The 23,155-nt window shown below is 55.1% G+C and overlaps 1 protein-coding gene across 1 annotated transcript; it reads right to left on the bottom strand.

Annotated features, from left to right (window-relative positions):
• Nucleotides 1-3,849: 3,849 nt before the first annotated feature.
• Nucleotides 3,850-21,327, bottom strand: OAF (out at first homolog). Its single transcript, XM_082343048.1, has 4 exons — nt 20,552-21,327; nt 6,661-6,795; nt 5,586-5,766; nt 3,850-4,876 (listed from the first exon to the last, which is right to left on the bottom strand). The coding sequence occupies exons 1-4, from the start codon at nt 20,825-20,827 to the stop codon at nt 4,611-4,613; spliced, it is 858 nt and encodes a 285-aa protein (XP_082199174.1). The 5' UTR covers nt 20,828-21,327; the 3' UTR covers nt 3,850-4,610.
• Nucleotides 21,328-23,155: the final 1,828 nt, after the last annotated feature.

Genomic DNA, 23,155 nt, shown 5'->3' with positions numbered 1-23,155 from the left:
TCTCACACACTGCTAGTGAGAATGTAAATTTGGACAGCACCATTTGGAGGTGATTTGACAGCATCTACCAAATACTGGCCATAGGAGCCAGTCAACTGCCCATCAGTAGCCAAATGGCTAATAATCCACAGTAGGATACCAGGCAGCAGTTACACGGCGAATGCCAGTGTCGGGGAAGACAGTCTAGAGAGGCCCTCTCTCTTAGTGGATGATGGAATTGGGGGCTTGGAAGGGGAGGTGACCCACCCAAGGTCACCCAGAGGTGGGACTAGGCCGGTACCCACATTCCTCACGTGAATTTTTAGCCTCAAGCTTTGCTTCTGGGGAGCGGCTTTTGCCAGATTCCTTGACAGCTCCACGCACGCTATCCAGGTCCCGTGAAGGCCCTGGGCGGAGATGCTCCAGCTGTAGGGCTCCACAGTTTCCCCACCTAAGACATCCAGCGGTTAACAAGACTGCAGGGAGAGGAGCCTGAAGAAAACCCACAGAAAGTACAGGCCCGGCCACGCTCGGGTGATCTTGCCGGGGAGGCCTGGCACCACTTTTAGCTCCTCTGGCTTGAAGAGGCACTGGTGAGATCTGGTCTCCTAGGCTCCCACCCGAGGGCCTTGCTTACCTTGGCCAAGGGAACCAATCAGAAGCCTGTTCCTGCCAACATCAGTCCCAGGGGAGCTTTGGGAATCACCCACCCACCCAGTACTCAGTGATTGCAACTGCAGGGCTGGCCCTGTTCACCCTCCCACTGGTGCGCCGTGCTGAGGTTCCAGTGGGCCCATCCGATAAACCCATTTGGGTTGTAAGTGTGCATGGCATAAGAAGGCTGGGGTTGGATTCCAGCTCTGCTCTCACGACTCTCTGACCTTGGGCAAGTCACATCGTTTCATAAGTGAGCCGCATTCATAGAATGTCACAGAATCACTGAAAGAAGCCAGTGAGCTCATTTATATGAAGGCACTTTGTAAACCCTGAAGAAATGAGTACTATTGTAGGTATATTACCTCTCGCAGGTGTTTTCTCACATCCACAAAGGACTTCTGAGGAAAGTAAAGCCTTAGCTCTCAAATAGCTGACCATCTACATCTATTTTTTTTTTTTTTTTAATTTTTTTTTTTTTTTTTTTTTTATTAATTAATTAATTTATTTATTTATTTTTGGCTGTGTTGGGTCTTCGTTTCTGTGCGAGGGCTTTCTCTAGTTGCGGCAAGCGGGGGCCACTCTTCATCGCGGTGCGCGGGCCTCTCACTATCGCGGCCTCTCCTGTTGCGGAGCACAGGCTCCAGATGCGCAGGCTCAGTAGTTGTGGCTCACGGGCTAGTTGCTCCGTGGCATGTGGGATCTTCCCAGACCAGGGCTCGAACCCGTGTCCCCTGCATTGGCAGGCAGATTCTCAACCACTGCGCCATGAGGGAAGCCCCTCTACATCTATTTAACAAGCTCTGAGTGAGTCTGATGCACGCAAGTATAAGACTTCCAATTGGAGGCACCGTGGCAGAGCCAGAGCTTGGCTGGGGAGGTTGGGAGGGTTCTTTGGAATGATGGGAGGCGTGGACTTCTTCTGAGCATAGGGTCAGGCCAAAGTCACAGGGAATCTTAATCCTCATCTCCATGCCCTAAGACCCAGAAGGGGCCCCAGGCAGGGTGGTCTGTAGTGACAGTGTCCAGCAGGCCCCTCCCTGCAGGAGACAGGCAGGCTTGGAGGTGCTAATCCCCCCCCTCCCCAAGGAAGATCTGAAAAACACTCCAAGTCTTGAAAACATTACTTTTTTAAAAAGTATTATTCTTGGCTATTTGGAAGTGAGTAGGGAAGGCATATGGTTTGGGGACCACCACCCCCAGCAATGAAGACACACCCACAGAGTTAAGAGGGGTGGGAGATGCCTTCTCCAAGTAATCCCCTCCCTCACCCGGAGCAGGGGCTGGGCAGGAGGTGAAGGAGAAAAAAGCTTGGGGAGGAAGGCCTCCCCAACTTGCCCCCCAGCACGGCTGAAGCTGGTCCTTGAAAACAGGTTCAGAAAGAGGCACGCCCACTTGAAAAGGATGAATCCCCACTCCCCTACCACCAACTTGACCATCAAGCAAGCCCAGCTCCCAACACACCCCTCTGGCCAGCACAGTTCAAGGGGCAGCAGCAGCCTGTTCTGGGGGTGTTGGGGAGCAGAGTAAGGGGGACAGCCCTGCCAGCCCCTTTCCTTCTCCAAGGCCTGTGAGGAAGGCTCTGACTCCCAGCCTCCTCCCTCCTAAGGAGTTGAGACCCCTGGGACTTGCCCAACACCTGAAAGACTCCAGTCTCTGCCCTGTGCTCACACGGTCCCCTTCACCTTGCCAAATCCCCACTAGCCTGCAGCCTCAACCCACGTCCCATCTCGTCCAGGAAACCTTCCCCAACCAACTCAGCCTGCACATCCCTCCTCCTTGGAAGTCCTCGGTGCCCAGCCCGGCACTTCATATTACAGCCTCTTTATACTAGAAGATACTCTTGAAGTGACGAGGCCTTCAGGATGTCTGGCTCCATTGTCTCGGGTTTATAAATGAGGAAACGTCTGCTCTCTTCACTAACGGTAACAATATTAATAGCAGCTAACACGGTGAGCACTCACTATGTGCTGGGCACTTGACACGTATAAATTCACTTCAGTCTCACAATTAAGCCCATTTTATAGCTGAGAGAGCTGAGGCACAGAGAGGTAAAGTAACTCAAGGTTGCACAGCAAATAAGAATCATGGCCAGCAAGAGGCCCATGAAAAGATGCTCAACCTCACTAATAGAGAAATGCAAATCAAAACTACAATGAGGTATCACCTTGCTCTGGTCAGAATGGCCATCATTAAAAAGTCTACAGATAACAAATGCTGGAGAGGGTGTGGAGTAAAGGGAACCCTCCTACACTGTTGGTGGGAATGTAAATTGGTGCCGCCACTATGGAGAACAGTATGGAGGTTCCTCCAAAAACTAGAGTTGCCATATGATCCAGCAACCCCACTCCTGGGCATATATCTGGACAAAACTCTAATTTGAAAAGATAGTTACATGCACCCTTACGTTCATAGCAGCACTATTTACAATAGCCAAGACATGGAAACAACCTAAATGTCCACCGACAGGTGAATGGATAAAAAAAGATGTGGTACATATACACAATGGAATACTACTCAGCCGTAAAAATGAATGAAACAATGCCATTTGCAGCAACATGGACGGACCTAGAGATTATCGTACTAAGTGAAGTAAGTCAGGAAGAGAAAGACAAATACCATATGACATCACTTACATGTGGAATCTAAAATATGACGCAAATGAACTTATCTACAAAACAGAAACAGCCTCACATAGAGAACAGACTTGTGGTTGCCAAGGGGGAGGGGAGGAAGGGGGTGGGGGAAGGACGGACTGGGACGTTGGGACTAACAAATGCAAACTATTATATGTGTGTGTAACTGAATCACTTTGCTGTACACCAGAAACTAACACAACCTTGTAAATCAACTATACTTCAATAAAATAAAAATTTAAAAAAAAATCATGCCCAGGATTTGACCCTGGAAGTCTGGTTCCAGAGTTTTTACCATATCTCACGTCTCAGTCTATGTCACGGGGTCTTTTACTGCCTGGCTTGCCCGTCTATGTATGTCTCATCTTCTTAAGCACAGAAATTTTGTCATATCTTTTCCTAATAATACCCACCCCCATCTACATCCTCTCCCCCCAACACAAGGCTGAGCACACAGTAGGTGCTTTAGGAGTTGTCCTAAGATGGGTCACCAGGAGCACAGGGACACTTCTCCTGACACCAGGTGGCAGCATTGGCCAAAAGTTCTCTCAGAACTCTGAGTCTACAGCTATCAGCCAAGTAAAAATTTAAACTTTTATTTCTGGTACAAATGATAAATACTTTGCATTAAAAATCTGGGATTCAAGTTTTCCTCATACTTCATGCTCCCTCCCTGCCCCAAAACCTTACAAAAATATTTCTGCTTAGAGGGTGCAAGCCAGCTCCTGCTCCCTCAGCAAAGTCCAGGTCTGCGGAAAGGCACTTGTGGTCTGTCTCAGGGTGGGGGGCCCCCAGCTGGCCCCCGGGCAGCCTCAGAGGCCAGTAGTGAGAGGAACGTGTTGAGATCCGCTGTCGGCGCTGCCCCCTCTCTGGGGCAAGGATCCCCTCCCTGTTGGGCAGTGGGAAGGTGCACAGGGGCCAGCTCCTTCTGGAGGGTGGGGCAGGGGGCTGGGCGTGGGGAGGTGGGTGTCACAGGCATCGACACCTTCCAGGGTCTAAACCTGCAAAGAGTTAAATAGGAGAGTCACGCTGTCGTATTTTGGTTGCTTGAAAGCGAACATTTCAGGGGAGATGGGGGGGGCAAGCTTGGAGAACCCCCTTCTCCCTCCGTCCCCAAGGAAGGCACAGGCTGAGAGTGGGGGGCTGCCTTCATGAGTTAACCCCTGCCATGCCACACCCCCTTTCACAGTGACAAGTCGGGGGGCAGAGGCTTCGGGATTAGGACGAGGGAAGGAAGAGCAATAAGGCCTCGGTTGGGGGTGGCCACCCCCTCTGGCGGCTGGGGGAGGAGCAGTGAGCCCCAAGCAGCTGCCTCAGGGACCACCCCTCATCCCAAGCCAGCTAGGGGTCCTCATCCCAGAGGCACAGCTGCCTCTGAGGCACGTAGAAGTCGAAGCTGTAGCTCTTCTGGCAGCTGCGGATGCCACATTTGTAGGGTGTCGGGCGGTCACGGCCGTGGCAATACTTGAGCATGCAGGGGTACCAGGCCAGGCTCAGGCCGTAGCGGCAGACGCAGGGCTTCCCGCGGTCCCCCACCTGCCCACAGCGAGGCAGCAACATCTGCTCTGAGGCCTTGGGCAGGGCCTCGAACACGAAGCTGTCCACACCTGGGGGAGAAGGCGGAGGTCAGGGACGGGGGAGGGGAGGGGGCCTCCTGGCACGGCCCCTTCAGGCATCCCGGCACCCCTATGGGCTAAGTGGTATCACCCCTGTCTTACAGATGGGAAAACCGGCCCAGAGAGGTTTAACCATCTGGCTGAGGTCACACAGTAGGTAGGCGAGTCAGGACTGAATCCCAGGTCTGTCTGACTTCAGGACAGTCCTGGGAAAGGTGACCCACAGATGGGCCAGCAATGAGGTCCCATAGGCCGGGAAGGCAGGGACCGTGCAAAGATGGGAGGTGTTCTCAAGGATCCTGGGAAGGTGTGAAGGGAAAGAGAGGAGCTGATCTCTGAGAGGTGGCAGAAGAGGTAGCAGGTGGGAATGGGCATCTTTGGGCCCCATCCAGACTGGTTCCTGTGCCCATGTCCCACGACAGAAGGTTCCATCTGTGTTCTCACTAAGGGCAGGGATGAGGGGAGGCTTTGCCTGGGCATTCCCCCCGCCCCGGGGCCTAGCAGAGTCACGGTTCTCCGCGTCCCTACCTGGAACTGGTCCCTTTCATCTGCTGACTCCTCTCAGTAAAGAGCCACACAGGCATCACTTCCTCCAGGAAGCCTTCCCTGACCAGTCCCAGCTGGGTTTAGACCTCGCATATCTCATCATTGCTCCCCATCATATCTGAGACGATACGGCAGCGGGCAGCACGCAGCTGACCTTGCTCCAGCCAGAACCGGACGTCCTCTTGGCGGGTGTAGATGGCATCCGCGGCCTCGGCACACACGTTGCGGAGATGGGGGCTCAGTAGGCCCCCCTGGCTGAAGTTCACGGTGATGTCCATGTGCATCTGCTCCAGGCCCCGCACCTCCTCAGCCTGCCGCACTGCCCGTGGATTTTTCTGCGTGGAGGAGAAGAGTCGCTCCCACCCGGCCTCAGAAGGCCCCCTGCCCACTCTTTCCCTGGTCGCTGAGAGTCAGACAAGCCCACGCCGGCTGTCTTCGGATCCTTGGGGCCACCGGCAGGGTGGCAGTCAAGGGGCACCCAGCTCCCCCTCCAACTGGCGGAGAAACTGATACCCAGGGCGCAGTCAAGCCTTGTCAGCCAGCGACTGCCCGGGCTGACCTCTGGGGCCTGAGGGAGAATTCTGACACGTTGCTGGGGGGTGGCGTTGGAGGTGGGCAGGCGAGGCGAACTATCCCAGGGTCAGTGACCTCTGGGGCCCCGTACTCTCCAACATCCAGGCAACTGGGAAAAGCAGGTAAAAGGGCGGGGCCTCAGACAGCTCCTGCTGGATAGTTCAGGGAACTTAAATGAGGCTGGGGAGAGGCCCGGGGTCCAGGAAGGCACTGGGAGCAGGGCAACAGGCTGAGGGTTTTGAAGGCTGCGCTGAACACTTAACAGGCACTATCCCACTTAATTCTCACCGTAACCCATCTCTCAGTAAGAAAATAGGAGTTTTGAAGGTGAGGTGACTTGTCCAGCGTCACCGGCATGATGAGTGGTGGCCCTGGGCCTGAAGGCAGATCCGAACTGCCTCCATCATAAACGGGGAAGAGCTGAGATTAGGGAACTGGAAGAATCTGGGAGATGGGGGTTCAGGGCAGATTAGGGATCTGGGGTTATGGGGTCAGGTTTGGCATATTTAAGGGGTTCAGGACTAGAGGATAAGAGTGAGGTGCCAGCGATCAGGTGGGTCAGGGGCTGGGTGGGAGACTGAGGCTGGGGTAGGGTCCAGGCCAGGAGTCAGCTGCAGGGGTGAGGGCTCTGGGGCAGGTGTGGGGTGGGCACTCACCTGTCGGAGCTTGGCCATGGCCTCGCTGGGAATGATCTCGTTGTGGTGCAGCCGGGTGACAAAGCAGAGGGCCTGGAATTGACTCTGCCCCTTCTCCAGCTCCCCTAGGATCAGGGCCCGGAAGATCTTCACATCCTGATGGGGAAGAGCAGAAGAATGGGAACCGGCCAGAGGGGGTGGGGCCTCCTCACCAGCCCACCCAGGGCTCAGCTCAGACCCTGCAGAGGACACAGGCCTGGACGCGGCCCTGCAATAGACGCCTCCCTCTTGCTGGCCTGGAAATTTTTCTCTTTCCCATTTAAACCCGTGACTTAAAAGAAAGAACGTACCCCAGATGTTCCAAAGCCTCCTGGAAAATTCACATAGTGAACTGCTAGAAAGCTTTCCAAAACAAAATTGTTTAAAAGTCCAGAACGTCACCTTAAAGGAAACAGCACCCCTTTTGGCTCCTGGTTCATTCACAGCTGATGCTTCCCCTTGGTGGTACCCCCATATCACCCTGATCTGGGTGAGTCAGGGCCCCTACAACCACCCGACTACGGCATCATGGGGGAGGGCTGCATTTTTACAAGTACAGGTTCTAGAGTTTCTCTCGCGGACTCAGTAGGTGTGGGGAGAATGCCCCTGGTGCTTCTGGTCAGGCAGGCTCCTAGCCACCTGCGTCTCAGATCGAGGTAGTGGGGTCAGGGTGGGCTTAAGGGCAGACACAGCAGCAGCTGTTGTGGCCTCTGGCCTGCGGGAGCTGGGATGGCTCACCTTTCCCCTTCCCTCTCCACTTCCCCTTTCCCCTCGGGGTTACTAATGGCATTACCAGCAGGCCAAGGGCTCCTTCCTGTGACTGATTCACTGCATGAATCAGAGAGGCTGGGGGAGGGGGGGGGCAGAAGGAGAAGGGAGAAGGGCGGTGGGATCGAGTCCCCTTCCCAATCTGGCTGCTGGAACCCTGGGCACCTGAGGTGTCCCTTGCTCTCACCCATCTCTGTGCCTTGGCTAACAGCTCGCGGTGAGAAGTCAGCAGGTCCCAGTAAGAAGTGGTCTGAATCTGTCAAGAGCCCCCCCCCCCCCGCTGCCTGGGAGGGACCCAAGCCACAATGATGGCTCTCCTCCAGGAACCCCAATGGCCCTGCACCAGCACGGAGGGTATATAGCCCTGTGTAGCTATGCATCCTTCAATGTCCGTGCCCTGGCCTCGCCCACTGAGAGCCCCCATTCACTGAGTGCTTACTGTTCATGTGCCAGAGTGCAATGCTCTGAGAACAGGGTCTGAGGGTCCCCCTTGGATTCCAGTACAGGCAGTGAGGGGCCCAGGGTTCCACTCCAAGTCTACACTGTATTAGCCGGCATACAGGTCTATCTCCCACCTTCTCTAAGCCTCATTTGTGAAATGGGGATGATGCCACTTTTACCTGGAGGCTTATGGTGAAGACTAAATGAGTTAGTGTGGAGGGAAACACAGCAGAATGTCCGCCCGGAGTACGTGCTCAGCGGTGCTAGCCGGGGCCACTGTCATCACTGCAGGTGACCAGCAAATGTCCCAGGTGACCTGAAACTAGTCAGTGCTGTCCTTGCACAAACCCCCATGCCCTTTGGAAGTCCTCTGACTCTACAAGGACATTTTCCTACTTCCTTTCACTGTAAATGATCTCTGGAACATTGAGGGGTGAGAGTGTCCAGGGAGATTTTCCACCAAGATTGCAGAAAGGGAAACAGAGACCCAGCTGGTGAGAAAGGTTCCATAAGGTTCCTCATGGTCCCAGACTTGCAGGCAAGGTGAATCAGAGCTCGGATAACCTCAGCTTCCTCTCCACAGGAAATCCACTCTCGGGCCACGAGGCTGGGATCTGCTTGCCCCGCCAGCCTGGGCCATCCAATCTTCCACTCCGTCAGGTCGTTTGAGGAGAGACTGGAGGCTGGTACACTTGTGCATTTTCTGTTCTGGGCTCAGTTCCTGCCAGGTGAGACTTGATACCAGACTTCCCCTCCCGGGGCTGAGTCAGGCGGATGTCCCTGGCAGGACCCCCAGGCAGGATCCAAATTCCACCTCCGGGGTAATTTCAGCAATGACCCTTTAAAAGAACCCATCTGGTATATTCACAGCATCTTCTCCAATACCACAGGCACGTGTCACTGCCTGTGGTCTGAGGGATGCCCCAAGTGGCCTCACTGCTTGGATATGACCCGTCTACCATTAGCAGGAGAAAGTATTTGAACTTTTAGACCAGACCAGGGGGCGAACGAAATCTGTTAGAGTATTTTCCCTGCTTCTGTATTAAACAACGTCAACAACAACAACAAAAAGCTACCAAAATGGGAACTTGACTGGGGGTGAAGCGAGGGGATGAGAACTTTTTCGTTGAGATAGATTTCCTCTATATCTCCTATTTATTTGTGTAGGACAAAGATTTATTGAAGTTTATAACTGGAAGGGACAAGTCATTGTTACCATGAGTCAAAAAGGATGTATCGTCCTGTTTAAAATCTTTATAACAAGAGATAGGAACTATGATTATTACCGAGTTTGGAATGGATAACTTGCTCAAGGTCATGGGACCAAGAGGAAATGTAGCCAGAATTTTAACCCAGGCAGTCTGACTCCAAAATCCAAGCTCTCACAACCACAATGCACAGCTGCGTCCTAGATCAACGAGTCCAATTTCTTTGATGCCCAGTTAAAGAAACTAAAGCTCAGGCCCAGAGAGAAAGTGTGGTCTGCCCTAAGCCACACAGCTGGCGAGTGGCAGAGCCAGGATGAGAAGGCAGTGCCCTCTTCCAGCTGTGCCCATCAGCGGTGGTCTGTACGTCCTCTGCAGACCTGCCCTGGGAACGTGGCGGCTCCTATTCAAGGTTCTGTGTGACTAACAGACAACAGCATCTGACACAAACATCAGGGTAAGATGACGCAGGATCACCCTTCTAAGCCCTCTGCCTGCCCTGCCCACAGCCTCATTAAACCCTGAATTCTCCAGCCTTCTTAATCCTATGTCTCCGGGAAACCATACTCCATGTGCTGAGCCCCGGGAGGGAGACAGCAGCCCAAGCATCTGGATCTCTTTGGCTCCGTCATCATGACCAGTGTTCCTCCGACCTTCTACTCCCCACACCTCAGACTCACTACTAAGGTTCCAGGGCCCCCTTTCCCTCCAGCACAGAGGGCAGGGCAGGGGGCGAGGTCTCCCTGCTTCAAGGAACATCTGGCCAGATGCTAAGCCCAGGCCAGATGGATGCCTGGCTCCCAGGTTTCCTCCTCGCCCGAGAGTCCCCTGGGGTGATCCACCCAGATGTGCCCTAACCCCCAAGGCAGGACCACACAGCTGGGGAAGAGCCCATGGCAGGCTCCTCAGGTCCAGGACTCGGGCTAGGGTTCCCAAGATGGGCAGTTTCTATAAGGCTCCTTCTCCCACGAGCTCCCAGGAAACTCCAGCCCACCAGGAGCCAGGCCACCAGGAAGAAGTGGAGTGGACAGTACTAGGGCTGAAACTGGGCCACACAGAGGGTATGGCCACGGAGATAGCATCTGCTGAGGTCCTTTGGGGGTGGCTTTAAGGTTCCCAAAGAGCACGGTAGTTAAGAGCAAAGGCTCTGGAGCCAGTGCTGGCCGCGTCCAAATCCTGGCTTTGCTGACATGAGCCCTGTAACCCTGAGGGATTTACTTAACCTCTCTGTATCTTAGTTTCCACATGGGTCAAATGAGTACAACTAACAATACCTACACCTCAAGGGATTACTGTGAGGAAAAATGAGTGAAAGGTCTCAGAACAGAGTGGGCTGGACTCCTTAAGTTTCTCTATTATTGCTGCAATCCCTGGCCTTGCTCCAGCTGTGATCTACTCCAGACCTGCAGAGGCAGGACAAAAAATTTTTCTCCCAGAGATGTACCTGAGGCCCAGAGAAGTCAGGTGACTGCTGGAGCTTGCAGGTAATCGGCAAATCTGTGGGAGAGCACTGATAAGCATCACCTGGGGCAGAGCCTTCACAGGCGCCAGGGCGGGGCAGGGGAGTGGGCAAGACCAAGGCCAAGGCTCCTGTCTTTAAGGGGCTCATAGGAGAGGCTGACCTACAACTGAAGTCATGATAAGACCTAGGGTGAGGTTTATGCAAAATGCTATAGGGCAAAGGATGGAGGAGGGAGCGTTTCTGTCCCCTTAGGGATGGGGCTGGGAGGGGTGGAGGGAGGGAAGGCTTCCTAGAGCGAAGCACATTTCAGTGGTTCTGGACAAAGGATGGGTGGCTTTCTAGCAAAGAGAGAGGCATTTACAGAAGATGGGAAGGTACGAAGGCCTCTGAATGCCCCCACCCCATCCATCCCTCCACGCTACTGTCATACAATCTGCCCAGTGCCCTTCCAAGGCTCCTTCTGTCCTCACCATAAAGTGTACCCCCAGAGGCTGGCATCCAGATCTTGGCTGACAGCTGAGCATCGAACCAAAGAGACGGCGGTTCCCAGAATGAGCGATGCCATGTGCCTTTCCATGAGCTGATGCCTCTGCCAGGGATGCGCTGTCCCCTTCTGCCCATCATCCTTCAGGACTCAGTTCAAATGCATCCATCACCCCTGCCCTCACCAACCCTCCAGCAGAGCTGGCCAGGCCCAACCCCTAGCCTCCAGAGCACGAATCCCACTGCGTCTGCAATGATCTCTTTCCTTGTCTTTCCTTCCAGACTCAACTCCTTGAGGCTGGGATAGTATCTTATTTGCAGTGTATCCCCGCCCCCCTGAATACAGCAGGCGCTCAGGACCTATCTGGAAATGAATAAGTGAAGCACTGAGTGGGCAAACAAGAGCAGGCCAGGGTCCTGAGGAAAGTGAGGGGAGTACCGGGGAGGGGAGGGCTGAGTGTGGAAGGAAGAGGCTGGCAGGCAGGAGGGCAGGGCACAGTGTCTGAGAGCCCAGCCAAGAAGTCTGAGCTTCATCTAGCAGATCACTGGGCGTCATCGCTGGGTTTTGAGCCAGGGTAGGACATGAATGGATCTCTGGCTTAGAGCCGAATCAGAAACTTGAGCTGTGCTGGGCCAGTGAGCATCTGACCTAAACGCCTCGGCAGAAGGCCCCGTCCTCATGTGGTGTCTTCTGCGCGGGCAACAAGTCCCCCAGGCCCTTCCTGTTATGCCCCAGCCCCAGAGAGCTGCTCCACTTATTTATGCAGTATCCTCAGGGTCTGGCACAGAGCTGAGCGAATGGACCAGTGCTCTGGGGCCTCCATCGACCCCCTAGCCTCCAAAAAGAAGACGGCTCTTTCTTCTTGGGCTTCCTTGTAACTGGGCTTCTGCAGGCTGGTCATCCTACAGCTGTGATTTGGGCTTCTAGAAGATTTAGGGGATCATTATGTCATGCTCCAGTGAGGTTCCAGCAGGGGCCGTGACCTTCAAGGTCTCTCAGCTGCAGAGCCAAGCCCAGGAGCCCGGATCTCCTGACTCAATCCAGTGGTCTTTCTGCTCTTCCGAGCTCCCCCCGGAGCCCCTTCCCAAATATTCTATTCTCCTCTGCGTCTACTCCCTGCCACGCTGCCTGAGATCCACTGTATCTCACAGAGAAGGCTGTTCTGGGAAAAGCAGGGGGCAGCTCTCTGCACTTCCAAGAGCTGACAGCCCGTGCCAGGCCTCTGCTGCTGCCTTCCTGGGGAGAAGCTCAGTGTTGGGGCCGGGTGGCAACCCCACAGACGGAGCCCACTGGAGTGCTGGTGACTGTGATGCTGTCATATCAGCCCAACTGCCGGCTTCCAGCCTTAGATAAGACTGAAAGAGGGAAACAAACTTCTCTCTTGCTTCGGCTGCTGTGGGGTTTTATGTTACTCGCAGCCAAGTTGAATCGTAACTGTACGCACAGACACTTGCTTTCCCCCATTCATGGGTCCCATGGCCATAATCTTTCACCCAGACGTGCTGATTCTCCAATCATCTCCCACCCCTCACCCAGCGGCACCCGGGCCCCTCCCGCCAGGGCCCACGCTGCGGCTCGGCTGTGCGGTCCCTTCTCCCTCACATCGTTGCTCCTATGAGCACTTTCCTCCCTCACAGCCTCTCCCGGGAGCCTCCCCATCTCCCCCTTTCTCGCAGTCACACGTGGCAGCCCTCACAGATTGTCTCACACGCCCACCTTCTCCCGACAGTCTCTCCCACACCCTCCCTCCCTCCTTGAATTCCCCCAAAGTCTCACACGCCACGTCTCGCACTCCATCTCACACACAAGCCTCTGCACACATGCTGTCACTCTCCCCTCAAGGCACGCACACCCCCTCGCAGGCATGCTCTCTCCCGACCAGCATCGGTTCCTCCGTTCGCTGCCCCAGCCCCAGCCTGGCCGACCTCCCCTCCTCCTCTGCCCTCCTGCTGCCTTCCCATCACCAGCTCCCAGCTCCCCACCCTCCCAGGGGCCTTCCTCAGCGCCCCCGTGGGGAGCGGTGGGGGGTCTGTCCTGTCTCAGACCTTGCTGCCAGCCCAGCCTTGCACCACAGGGGACCCGGAAACTAAGAGGGCCGGATGGAGGAGCTGCCCTTCCCTCAAAGCCCCTCTCCTAGCCCACCTCCGTGCCACGGTGGGTGCACAGCCCAGGCTGAAGGCCATCTCTCCAGGGTCTCCAAAAGCACCAACTCCCCTCTCCTCTTTGCCCTTGGATGGCTGGCGCTGTCTCCTGGGAGTTTCCTCTACCATCTTGGTCTCCTTCCCGTCACGCCGGAGTGTGTGATTCTGAGGCCCGGGCTGAGCCAACCCAAGTATCTATTGCTCGGCTCCTGGCTGGGGCTGCTTTATGGCTAGAGAGGAGCCAACTTCACTGCACTGGGGAGGTGAGGGGTCGCCCTGGAGGGGCAGCCAGGAGCCAATGCCCTCTTCTCCCCATGCTGGCTGCCCCGGGGCACACTCAGGGGCACCTTGGCCCCTCTGCCCTGTCTCTCCAAGCAGGTACAGAGGCGGATGGACTCAACCCAAGGCCAGGCCAAGCACATTCCCTGGCCGGTGCCCGGGACGTAGGCTGCCCCCATTACGAGATGCCTGCAGACCCTCAGGGCTAGGCCCGGACAGAGGCTTCTTGTTACAGGACATTAGTGCCGCCACCAGCTGGGGGCACTGCCGCCTGCCCCCTCCCAGTGCCCCCAGTGTTCTGTCAGCCAAATCCCAAAGGTCACTACTGTCCCGACTGCCCCGGGAACAATGTGTGGCTTTATGTGGATCAACTGCGCCCCAATGTCCTGCTGGCTCAGGGCTCCTGAGGTGGGGCGCCACGCTTCCCTCTCACCTGCATTCCCAGCCCCAGCGCCTCCCCCGCCCACAGCCCTTCCTGGGAACCTTGGTGGCAGCCACTTCAACGCTTGCCAGCTGAAAGGATGGGAATCCTAATAATGCTTTGGTCCCCAGAGCAGGAACCATCTGCTTAACGGCGGCGGCGCGTGAGCAAGGAGGGCTGGGGCCCTGGCTAGAACTGCTATTTCTCTTCTCACGTGCCTTCGCCAGCCTCTGCTTGGCTGAGGCCTCTTACTCACTTCCCACAACACGCCTGCAAGCGTCACACTGGGTTTGTGCCATGTCTGAACCTGGGGCTCAGAGAGGTTAAGTGATTTGTCAAGTCACACAGCTGGTAAAGGGCAGAAAAATGTACAGTGAGGGCTCAGTAGTATCTGTGAGATGTTTTAAAAATGGTCCCCTCACCGCCACCCCCCATCTCTCCAGAGGCCATGGCGGGAGGGGAACGGGGAGTGTCTCAGGCACAGTGAAGGGGTCAAAACTTAAAATTCGTGGGAGGGGTGGGGTGGGGGAATTGTGATGAGCCTGGGGGAGGGGCGCAGACCAAATCTGTACAGAGGAGGTTTTCTCTGTAGATTTGTTCCTCTGCACCAAGGCTTTTTTCAGTCTCCTTCTTCCCTCTCCCCTCCCCTATTCAGGTTTCTTCAGCCTTCTAGAAGGAACCCATTTCTATGCCATAGTAGCACAGGCAGTCAGAATATAGTGGAAGGCTCCCTGGGTCCCAATCTTGGATCGTTAGCTATTGATCTTGTCCAAGTCACTTTAGAGCTCTGAGCCTCAGTTTGCACATCTGCAAAATGGAAGCAATACCTGCTGCATGATGTAGTGGTGAGGATCGAATGAGGCCAGGTGTGTGAAAGCAACTGTCAGTGTGTGATCTGACAGCTCAGATATATGTGATTCTTACCTCAAAGCTGGCCTCCGTTTTTCTACCATCACCACCTCTGTGTACCTTGGGAAGCCTCGTAGGAAGAACCTCACTTCTGCCTCTCCCCATCATCCCAACAGGCCACTTACTTGTCCCAGGTGGCAGTCCTCACTGCCCGACCCGGGATCTTTTGCCAGGACTCCATCTGGACATAGGCATTCGGGGGGTGGGAGATGCTTGCCAGACTCCAGGAGCTGGGCTGAACCTCGGGGCAGGGCTGCTGACCCCTGATGCAGGGAGGAATTCCTCAGACACGGCAGAGGGACTGCTGGTAGACCGGAGGGTCCCATGGACACAAGCCGGATCATTCTTTCTGGTGACGTCTCATGAACTGCCAGGGTGGGGAAATACCCTGGACACCAAAAAACTCTGGGCCTCTCCTGCAAGCACCTCTACTGCCCTCTGTCCCCCCAAAAGACATCCTCTCCAACAAATACCCCTACTACAAATCACCAAACTGCAGGGACCGAACACAGGCAGGGTAGGGGGAGACTGGACTCTAAAAGCTTGTCCTGTCTGACAATCCCGTGATGTGATATCCTGTTAGAATAAACAGCCTCAGGCAGCAACGTGGCCATTTGCACATTCCACATCTTTGCTGACTACCTCTCACAGGCTGAAGCTGCTCCCCCCACCAAGACGGGGAGCCCCAGGGCAGGGACGCTGGTGCTCTCTGGACCGTTCCTTCCTCTGGTTTCCACTCACCCATCGGCTCCCACTCACCCATCGGGGCCCAGGGCAGGGCGCAAGTTTCCGATCTCCCTGGGTCCCTCAGAGCGACCTCGAGCTCACCCACCCTGTTATATGGCTCCCCTTATCTTGGCGCCAGCCCGAGGCCCCTCTTGACCCCCTCCCTGTACACATTTGGATGTGGCTCCTTCCTCCCGTTGCAGCCATGACCCCCCCCAACCCCCATGCAGCTGCTCATGACTTTCTCTTATCTTTCAGCCCCACCCTCCCGGTCCGGTCAGCACCAAACCGCTTGAACATGACTCATCCCCTCCCTCAGCTTTTAGACACTCACACTGGGAGACAGAGGGGAAAGAGACACTTGAACGGGAACAGCAGCCTGGGGGACGGGGACCAAGAGGGCTGTCAGACCAAAAGCCGGGATGGTGACATGCCCGCTAGTAATATGCCCAGTAAGTCTGTACAATCGGGTATAATTACATACATAGGCTTTGGATTCTCAGGAAGAGCACTGCTTGTTGAGAGTGTATGATGAATTATAGTTCCTGCACTGAGGGCACGGAGAATTAAGCCTCAAGTCTATATGCTGTTTAAACACATTAGGGATTATTGTGGGTAGAATGACAGGTTTCAACGAAGTGACTGAGTTTGGGATCTACCTTCGTTTAACAGTCTAACCTGGAACCTCCTCCAAGTCCCTCCTTCCCCGGAGCAGCTAGGCCAGCCAGTGCTTCCCAAACTTTGCTGCTCATTGCAATCACCAGGGGCTCTTTAAAAATCTGGCTGCCTGGTTCCTACCCTCAGACAGTCGGACTTAATTAGTCTGGAGTGCAGCCTGGGCTTCGGGGTTTTCTAAAGCTCCCCAGGCGATTCAAATGTGCAGCAAAGTTTGGGAGTCGCTGAGCTACGTCACTTCTTTGAGAGCTGCGGCCTGATCTGCTTGACGGGCAGCAGCCTGTGGGCAGGGCTTACAGTCACTCATGATGGTGATTTGGTCGCTCCAAGCTGCTTGTGGAGTTTGTCATCCTTGCCCGGGCTCCGGGCTACGTGTCCTACAGCAGGTTGATCACTGTTACAGCTTTACTGGCTTCAGGTCCAGTGTGGCAGTGTGGGGAGGGCCAGGCCATGTTAGAGACCCATCCCGGCAGAGGCAAACAGAGAGGGTGGAAGGGGCAGGGAGAGGGGGGTGGGTGGTGTGTGTGTGGGGGGGGTGTGTGGTGAGATCATCCAGACAGAGGGCTGCATTTCATCCAGCATAAGGGCCTCGCTGCTGCCCTGAGTAGACTGACAGGACAGGGACGGCTGCTCCCTGCTGAGGGGCTGGCCAGCAATTTTGGTGTGTGATGGTTAACTTTATGTTTCCATTTCACTGGGCTAAGAGATGCCCACATAGGTGGCAAAACATTATTTCTGGGTGTGTCTGTCTCGGAAAGATATTAGCATTTTAAGTAGTAGGCTGAGTAGAAGGTGGCCCTCACCAGGGTGGGTGGGCATCATTCAACTTGTTGAGGGTGTGAATAGAACAAAAAAGGTGGAGGAAGGGCAAATTTGCTCTCTCTGTGTGAGCTGGACATCCATCTTCTCCTTCCCTCAGACATCAGTGAGCTTGGTTCTCAGGCCTGTGGACTCAGGCTGGAACTACATGGGCTTTCCTGGGCCTCCAGCTTGCAGACAGCAGACCGTGGGACTCAGCATCCATAACCGTAGGAGCCAACCCCTCATGATAAAATCTCTTTCTGGAGATCTGTATTTCTACCCTATTATTTGTTTTGTGGGAGAACTCTAATATATGGAGCTTCAAAGAGAAGGTTATGATGAAGGATTAAGGCTCTTCCAGGCTCAGTGCTGACCTTCCGTGTGACTTTGGGTCGGTCATTCAACCCCTTTGCACCCAGGCTTAGCGGGGAAGGTCCATGTTGAGATGCGACGTGAGCCATGATTATGAAAGTTACTGGCTTCTATTTCTGGAGCTCTGAGTACAGCAGCTGACACACAGTGAGTATTTCATATGCATTGCCCTGTTTAGTCCTCACAATGGCCATGGGATCGGTACCATTATTATCCCCATTTTACAGATGAAGAAATGAAGGCTTGGACAGATCGGGTAGCTTGCCCAGGGTTAAACCAGGTCTGTCTCATTTCAGTCTGGACTGTCTCCCAAAGGTGCAAAATGGCCAACGTCACTATTCCCAAGTGGACTAGGGACTGTTCCCAAACCACCCCAAATGGATTTGGTACATGAAACAAAAGAAACACCACGTCCAGGACTTTTTCCTACAGGAAAAGTCATTACTTCTAGATAGAAGCTTCTCGTGGAAAGCTGCCAAAGATCTTGAGGACTGGGCAGGCAACAAGAGAGGTGACCCACCCCAGAAGGATCCCGTATAAAAGCTGCTCTGGCCAATGCAGACAGTGGACTGGGGTGTGGATAAAGGCTGTTCCACCCCACGCCCAGCCTTCCCCAACTCCACCCTGCCCCAGACCATCTGAGAAACCCAAGAGTTGGAGGGGACCTTGGAAAGCTGGTTCCCTTTCGGTACTTTGCACTCCCAATTCCCTCCCTTGCTGATGAAATTGGAGATGCCAGGGGTGGGTGTGAAATGTCAGCTTCTGGGTCAGAGGTTAACCTGAAAAGCAGACTCTGGAAACCTGGGTGGTGGTGTGAACCGCTGCGGGGATTAAAATGTGGCTCTTGATGCCATTTGCGGCAACATGGATGGACCTACAGATTGTCAGACTGAGTGAAGTAAGTCAGAGAAAGAGAAATAATGCTTGTATGCGGAATCTTAAAAAAAAAAAAATGCTGTAAGTGAACTTATTTACAAAACAGAAACAGACTCATAGACTTAGAGAAGGAACTTACGGTTACCAGAGGGTAAGGTTTGGGGGGAGGGATAGTTAGGGAGTTTGGGATTGACATGTACACACTGCTATATTTAAAATAACTAACAAGGAAAAAATAAAATAAAATAAAATAATAAAAAAATAATAAAAATGAGGCTCTTACAATCAGCTCCGAATCGATTCTCTAACTGGGCCATCAGCTCCCTACTCTACCCTCAGCCCCAATCCCCAGGCCTTCACCCCACTGCCACCCCGCCTCTCCCCTCCCCTCGCCCTCAGGGTAGAGCAATAAAATCTTTCATGCTGCAGTTAGAGGCTGTAAAAGCTGAGCTCTACCCGTTGACTCTTTCACCGGTGTCCTAGCCACAGCCTTGGCTGCCAGAGAGGTGCCAGGGTCGGGGAAGTCTCTCTAGGGTTTCAGCACAGCCACAGAACAATGCGCAGTGGGCAGGAAGGTGGGAGACTCAGGCTGGCCTGAGGCTCACTCACAGGGACAAAGGGCTTCAGTGGAAGGTCAGAGGGGAAGATTAGATCCCTGTCTCCTGGGGAGGGTCCAGCCACTATTTGGGTTTTCTAGGAAAAGAAGGGACTTGACAAAATTCCCCTGGAGTTTAAGTGGGGACTCTGGGGGTGTTCTGGCCCTGTCAGCTTCCCTCTCTCCACACACAAACTCACCTGCCCCTACCTGAATTGAGAACCTAGCTTGGGCCTGCTCAGTGAGGAAGGGTCGCAAAGTCCTCCGCATTGCGACACTCAACCGCCCCTCCCCCCTCCAACCTCCCACCCGCCACTGGTCTCCCCTACATCCCTTGTCAGTGACAACTCAATAGTCCAGGGACAGATCGGCCGTCAAGCCCCACCTCCACCGTCCACAGAATCACCACCCACCCACCTGGTACTATCTTCAGCGATTCTGCTCGGTCCCTAGCTGACACTCCAAACTCTACCCCCTCCCCCCCCAGATCCCAGTCTCTAAGAGGAAGGAGAGAGAGGTGGCTCAGGCAACAGTCCCACCGCCCTGGGCTTCCCCAGCTGCTGGCTGTGTCATCGGCCTCACCTCTCCACTCCCCCAGAGACAGAGCCTCACAGGGCCTCTGTATCAGGAGAGGGACTTGGGGAGGGGGACTTTAGGTGATCAGGAGACTCCCTTTGTGTACCTACACCTCACCCACCTTCCTCCCCTCCAGGATTCCTGCTGCTGGGTCACCGTTAGTCAGTCACTCACCGCCCTTCCAGGCCCACTTCCTGAGAAGCCCAGCACCTCCACTCTCTACCCCAGCCCCAATCCTGGGGGGCCAGGCCCACCTACTGGTTCCCTCCACCACACACACACACACACACACACACACACACACACACACACACACACACACACACACACTGAGGAGAGGCTGTCTCTACCCTCTTCCCCACAATCTAGGCCAAAACTGGGGGTTGGCCAGCCCTCCTGCCAAGCAGGGTGAGAGGTGGCACCTCTCCCATAGCCTGGGGACCTCATCTGGGGCCTCTCCCTGGGTCTTCCGCTACAAGTTTACCAGACTTTCAGACCAAAGAGGAGAAGCGGCTTCTCCTCGGCTTGGGAGGGACATGGGACAAGCAGCTCTTCCCAGGAACCCCCTTCCCCAGCCCAGGAAAGTGAAACAAGGAGAGGTGGTACATAGCCTCCAAGATGTCAGGGCTGGGAGGCCTGGCGCCACCCCCTTGCTCTGTACAGAGGTGAGAAAGGAGGCCCGGAGAAGGAAAGGAACTTGCCCTAGGTCACACAGCGAGAACCCAGGACCTCTGATGCCTGGCCCAGGATTTTTCCGTGATAGAGCCTGAGAAAATGACTCCCAAAAGGGAGACGGGGTTATTAACACTGACTCCCTTGAAGTAGGGTCTGCACCTAGAGGGCTCTCGGAGAGCTGAAAGACGAAGTGGGGAGCTGGTCTGGTGGCCTGGGCACCCAGAGAGAAGAAGTGAAAGGCTGGAGGGGAGAATCGGAAAGGCAGCAGAGCAGTTCGTGGGGGAGAATGAAGGGCCGGGTCTAGGCGCTGGGGAGCAGGGCAAAGAGGTGTGGATAAGAGCCCGGCGTGACCCTGTCTAAGTCGCGTCCTTCTCCTGGCCCAGTCTTCCGTCTGCTGGCCTCGGTGCGACTGAGACCCCGGAGAGCTCAGGCACGCAGGTCCCCCGGGGTGAGCGAGGGTGCCTCACCTTCTTGAAGTCCGCGGTGAAGGAGATGAGGGTGCCGTCGGGCTTGCGCAGCTCCAGGCTGATGCTGTCGGCGTCGCTGTCCGCCTGCAGGCTCTCCTCGGTCACCTGGCCGTCGGGCAGCCGCACGCGGACCCGCAGCTCAGACGGCGCGCCAGCCCCGGTCCCCGCGCCCACGCCGCGCGGCGCCCCCAGCAGCTGCATAAGCCCCAGCAGCAGCAGCAGCAGCAGCAGCGCAGGGGACGCCGGGGGGACCCCGCCGCGGCCGGGTGGGCGCATCCCCGGGGACCGCCTCCGCCCTCGCGGTCCCGGCGCGCCGCGGGCGGGCGGGGAGCGGCTCGGCCAAACTTCGCCCTAACTTGGAGGCTAGTTCGCGGCGCCGGGGCGCGGCTTCCCGGGGGGCTCAGCCGCGGGGCGCCCGCGACGCGGCGCCGACGCACGTGGGCTGCGCTCCGTCGCGCGTCCCCCGGTGGCTCCGAGGCGGACACCGCGCTCCCAGGGCCCGTCCGCCCCCCCGGCCCAGTGCCTTGGCTCCCACGGCCCCTGACTCCGGCGCTCCGAGACTCTGTTTTGCACTTTTCATTCAATCCCACCCCCCGTCACTTCCTTCAGAAAACAGAAACCACCAGGACCTGCCTTAAAGAGACCGCGCACCTCTCGGCCCTTAAAGGGCCCGCGGAGGCTCCCCGCGCTCAGCGGCGGCCGCGGACGGGGGCGGCGCGGGCCGAGGTGACCGGTGCAAGGCGGCCTTGTGGGGACAGGGCTTTCTCAATCGCCCTCCCTCCCCGCCGCGCCCGGCAGCGACCGGGCTGGCCCAGGAGTTGACTCTCCCAGCGAATCCCTTCCTCCCAGCAGGGGCGGGACGGGTGACTCTTCCCCCGCCTCCCTTTTTTTGGCTTGTTCTTGTGCCACGTGGATGAAAGACTCGGGCTTGGTGTTTTAGGGGTTTTGTTTGGTCTTTTAGTTTCTCTGACGAAGCGAATTTCTACAAAGCTCCTGCAAAATCAGACCTCGCCTCGCATTCAGACTTTTGACTGCCCTGGGTCGGGAGAGAGGGGCTGGGGTTCTGCTGGCGTTGACATCCGTCAGGTGTGAAATCTTGATCAGTCAGGGCACCTCTCTGACATGGTGGCCCTCAAAGGGCCGCATTCTGTGAACCCCTGTGCAGTTTCTTTTCTGTCTCGTTGCCCTCACTTTCCCCATTCACGACCTTTCCCCAGTCCTGCCCACCTCCCCAGACCCCCATTCTCTCTCCCAGTAATAGGCCAAGCAGATTCAGGGAAATGTTACATTCTAGGCCATTCTGGAGAGTGTCTGGGGATTCAAAATGCTCTTGACCATCAGAGGCTCTCCCACAAGCCCCAAGAAAGTATGACTGCCCTGCCATGCGCCCCATCAACGAACTGGGCGAAGGCAGGAGGGGTCTGGATTCCTGCTTTCTCTGATTAACTCTGTGCTTTTGGCACATTTAAAAAATTCTTTGGGCCTACATGTCCCCCTGGGTATATATAGTGGGAGTTGCTGAGACATACAAAGTCCTGCCAATCCCGGAAGAGACAACCCCAGGGGGATGCTCTGAACCTGTTGTTCCTTGATGTCCCTTTCACTTCTGTTTATTCTAGGTCCCCCTATTCGTTCCAAGATCTTGATCACAGATGGTGAATACCCTCCTCTGCTCTGCAGCCTCCTTCCCTTCTAGGTTTTCCCCAGCACAGGGTTCTTATTAGTACCAAAGATGACAACAGGTACCCCGGCACCCAGGGACCTTGAAGACACCAGCAGACCAGATGCCCTTGAAAGGCAGGGTGGGGCCCAGAACCCACCTCCTTACTGCGAACCCAGAGCTCTTCTTACTACGCTTTGCTGCCTAAATTTAAGACTGAAAGTGATTCAAGAGATTATCTAACTTGATGTTTTTCAAATTTGCCTTATCAAAAGAATCACCTAGGTGCTTGTTAAAAACACAGATACCTGGATTCCTAAATCTAGTCAATCAGACTCCTTAGGAAAAAGAACTGAAAGTTTGCATTTTAAACAAACGCCCAGTGATGCTTGATATCAGGGATGGATAGCTGGTACTTGACAGAGGGTTAAGCTTAGAGGGTCTAAAACAAACAGCATCTTTCCTGGGGAAACATCCTGGTCCCAAAGGAGTTTATCTCCCCATTATGGAGATAAGGCAGGCAGTCAGAGAACAGTGGATTAGCACAAAGACTGCTCCCCTAGGGCTTCCCACTCTGAGCTGGCAGGGCTGGAGAGGTGCCCAGGGTCTCAAAACTGGCCTCCTGCCTGACAGGACACTCATCCCAATCCAGCCTTAGAGATAGGTCTTCCCACGTGAGTCATTAGGGCCTCACCCACATTTCCTAACTTCCTCTGTTTCAGATCCTGTCCCCCATCCATCATCAGCTCTGCCCCCAGCCATATTCCTAGGCCCCTTCATCTTCTCCCCAATGAGATCCTGGAAGAAGTAAACAAAGAAGCCTTGTTTGGTTGGCCTGTGTTTGGTTTCTTTTCTAGGTGTAGGCTGTCTTTGTCTCTATTCAAATTCTGGGTTTGGAAACAAGGGTAGAAGACCTCATCTCTTCCTACCGCCTCTTCCCCATA

This window comes from Balaenoptera borealis, assembly GCF_965194805.1.
Source record: "Balaenoptera borealis genome assembly, chromosome: 11".
In the NCBI taxonomy this organism is placed as follows: Eukaryota; Metazoa; Chordata; class Mammalia; order Artiodactyla; family Balaenopteridae; genus Balaenoptera; species Balaenoptera borealis.
The sequence above is the reverse complement of the archived record's forward strand: the minus strand, read 5'-3'. Positions and strand labels throughout refer to the sequence as shown.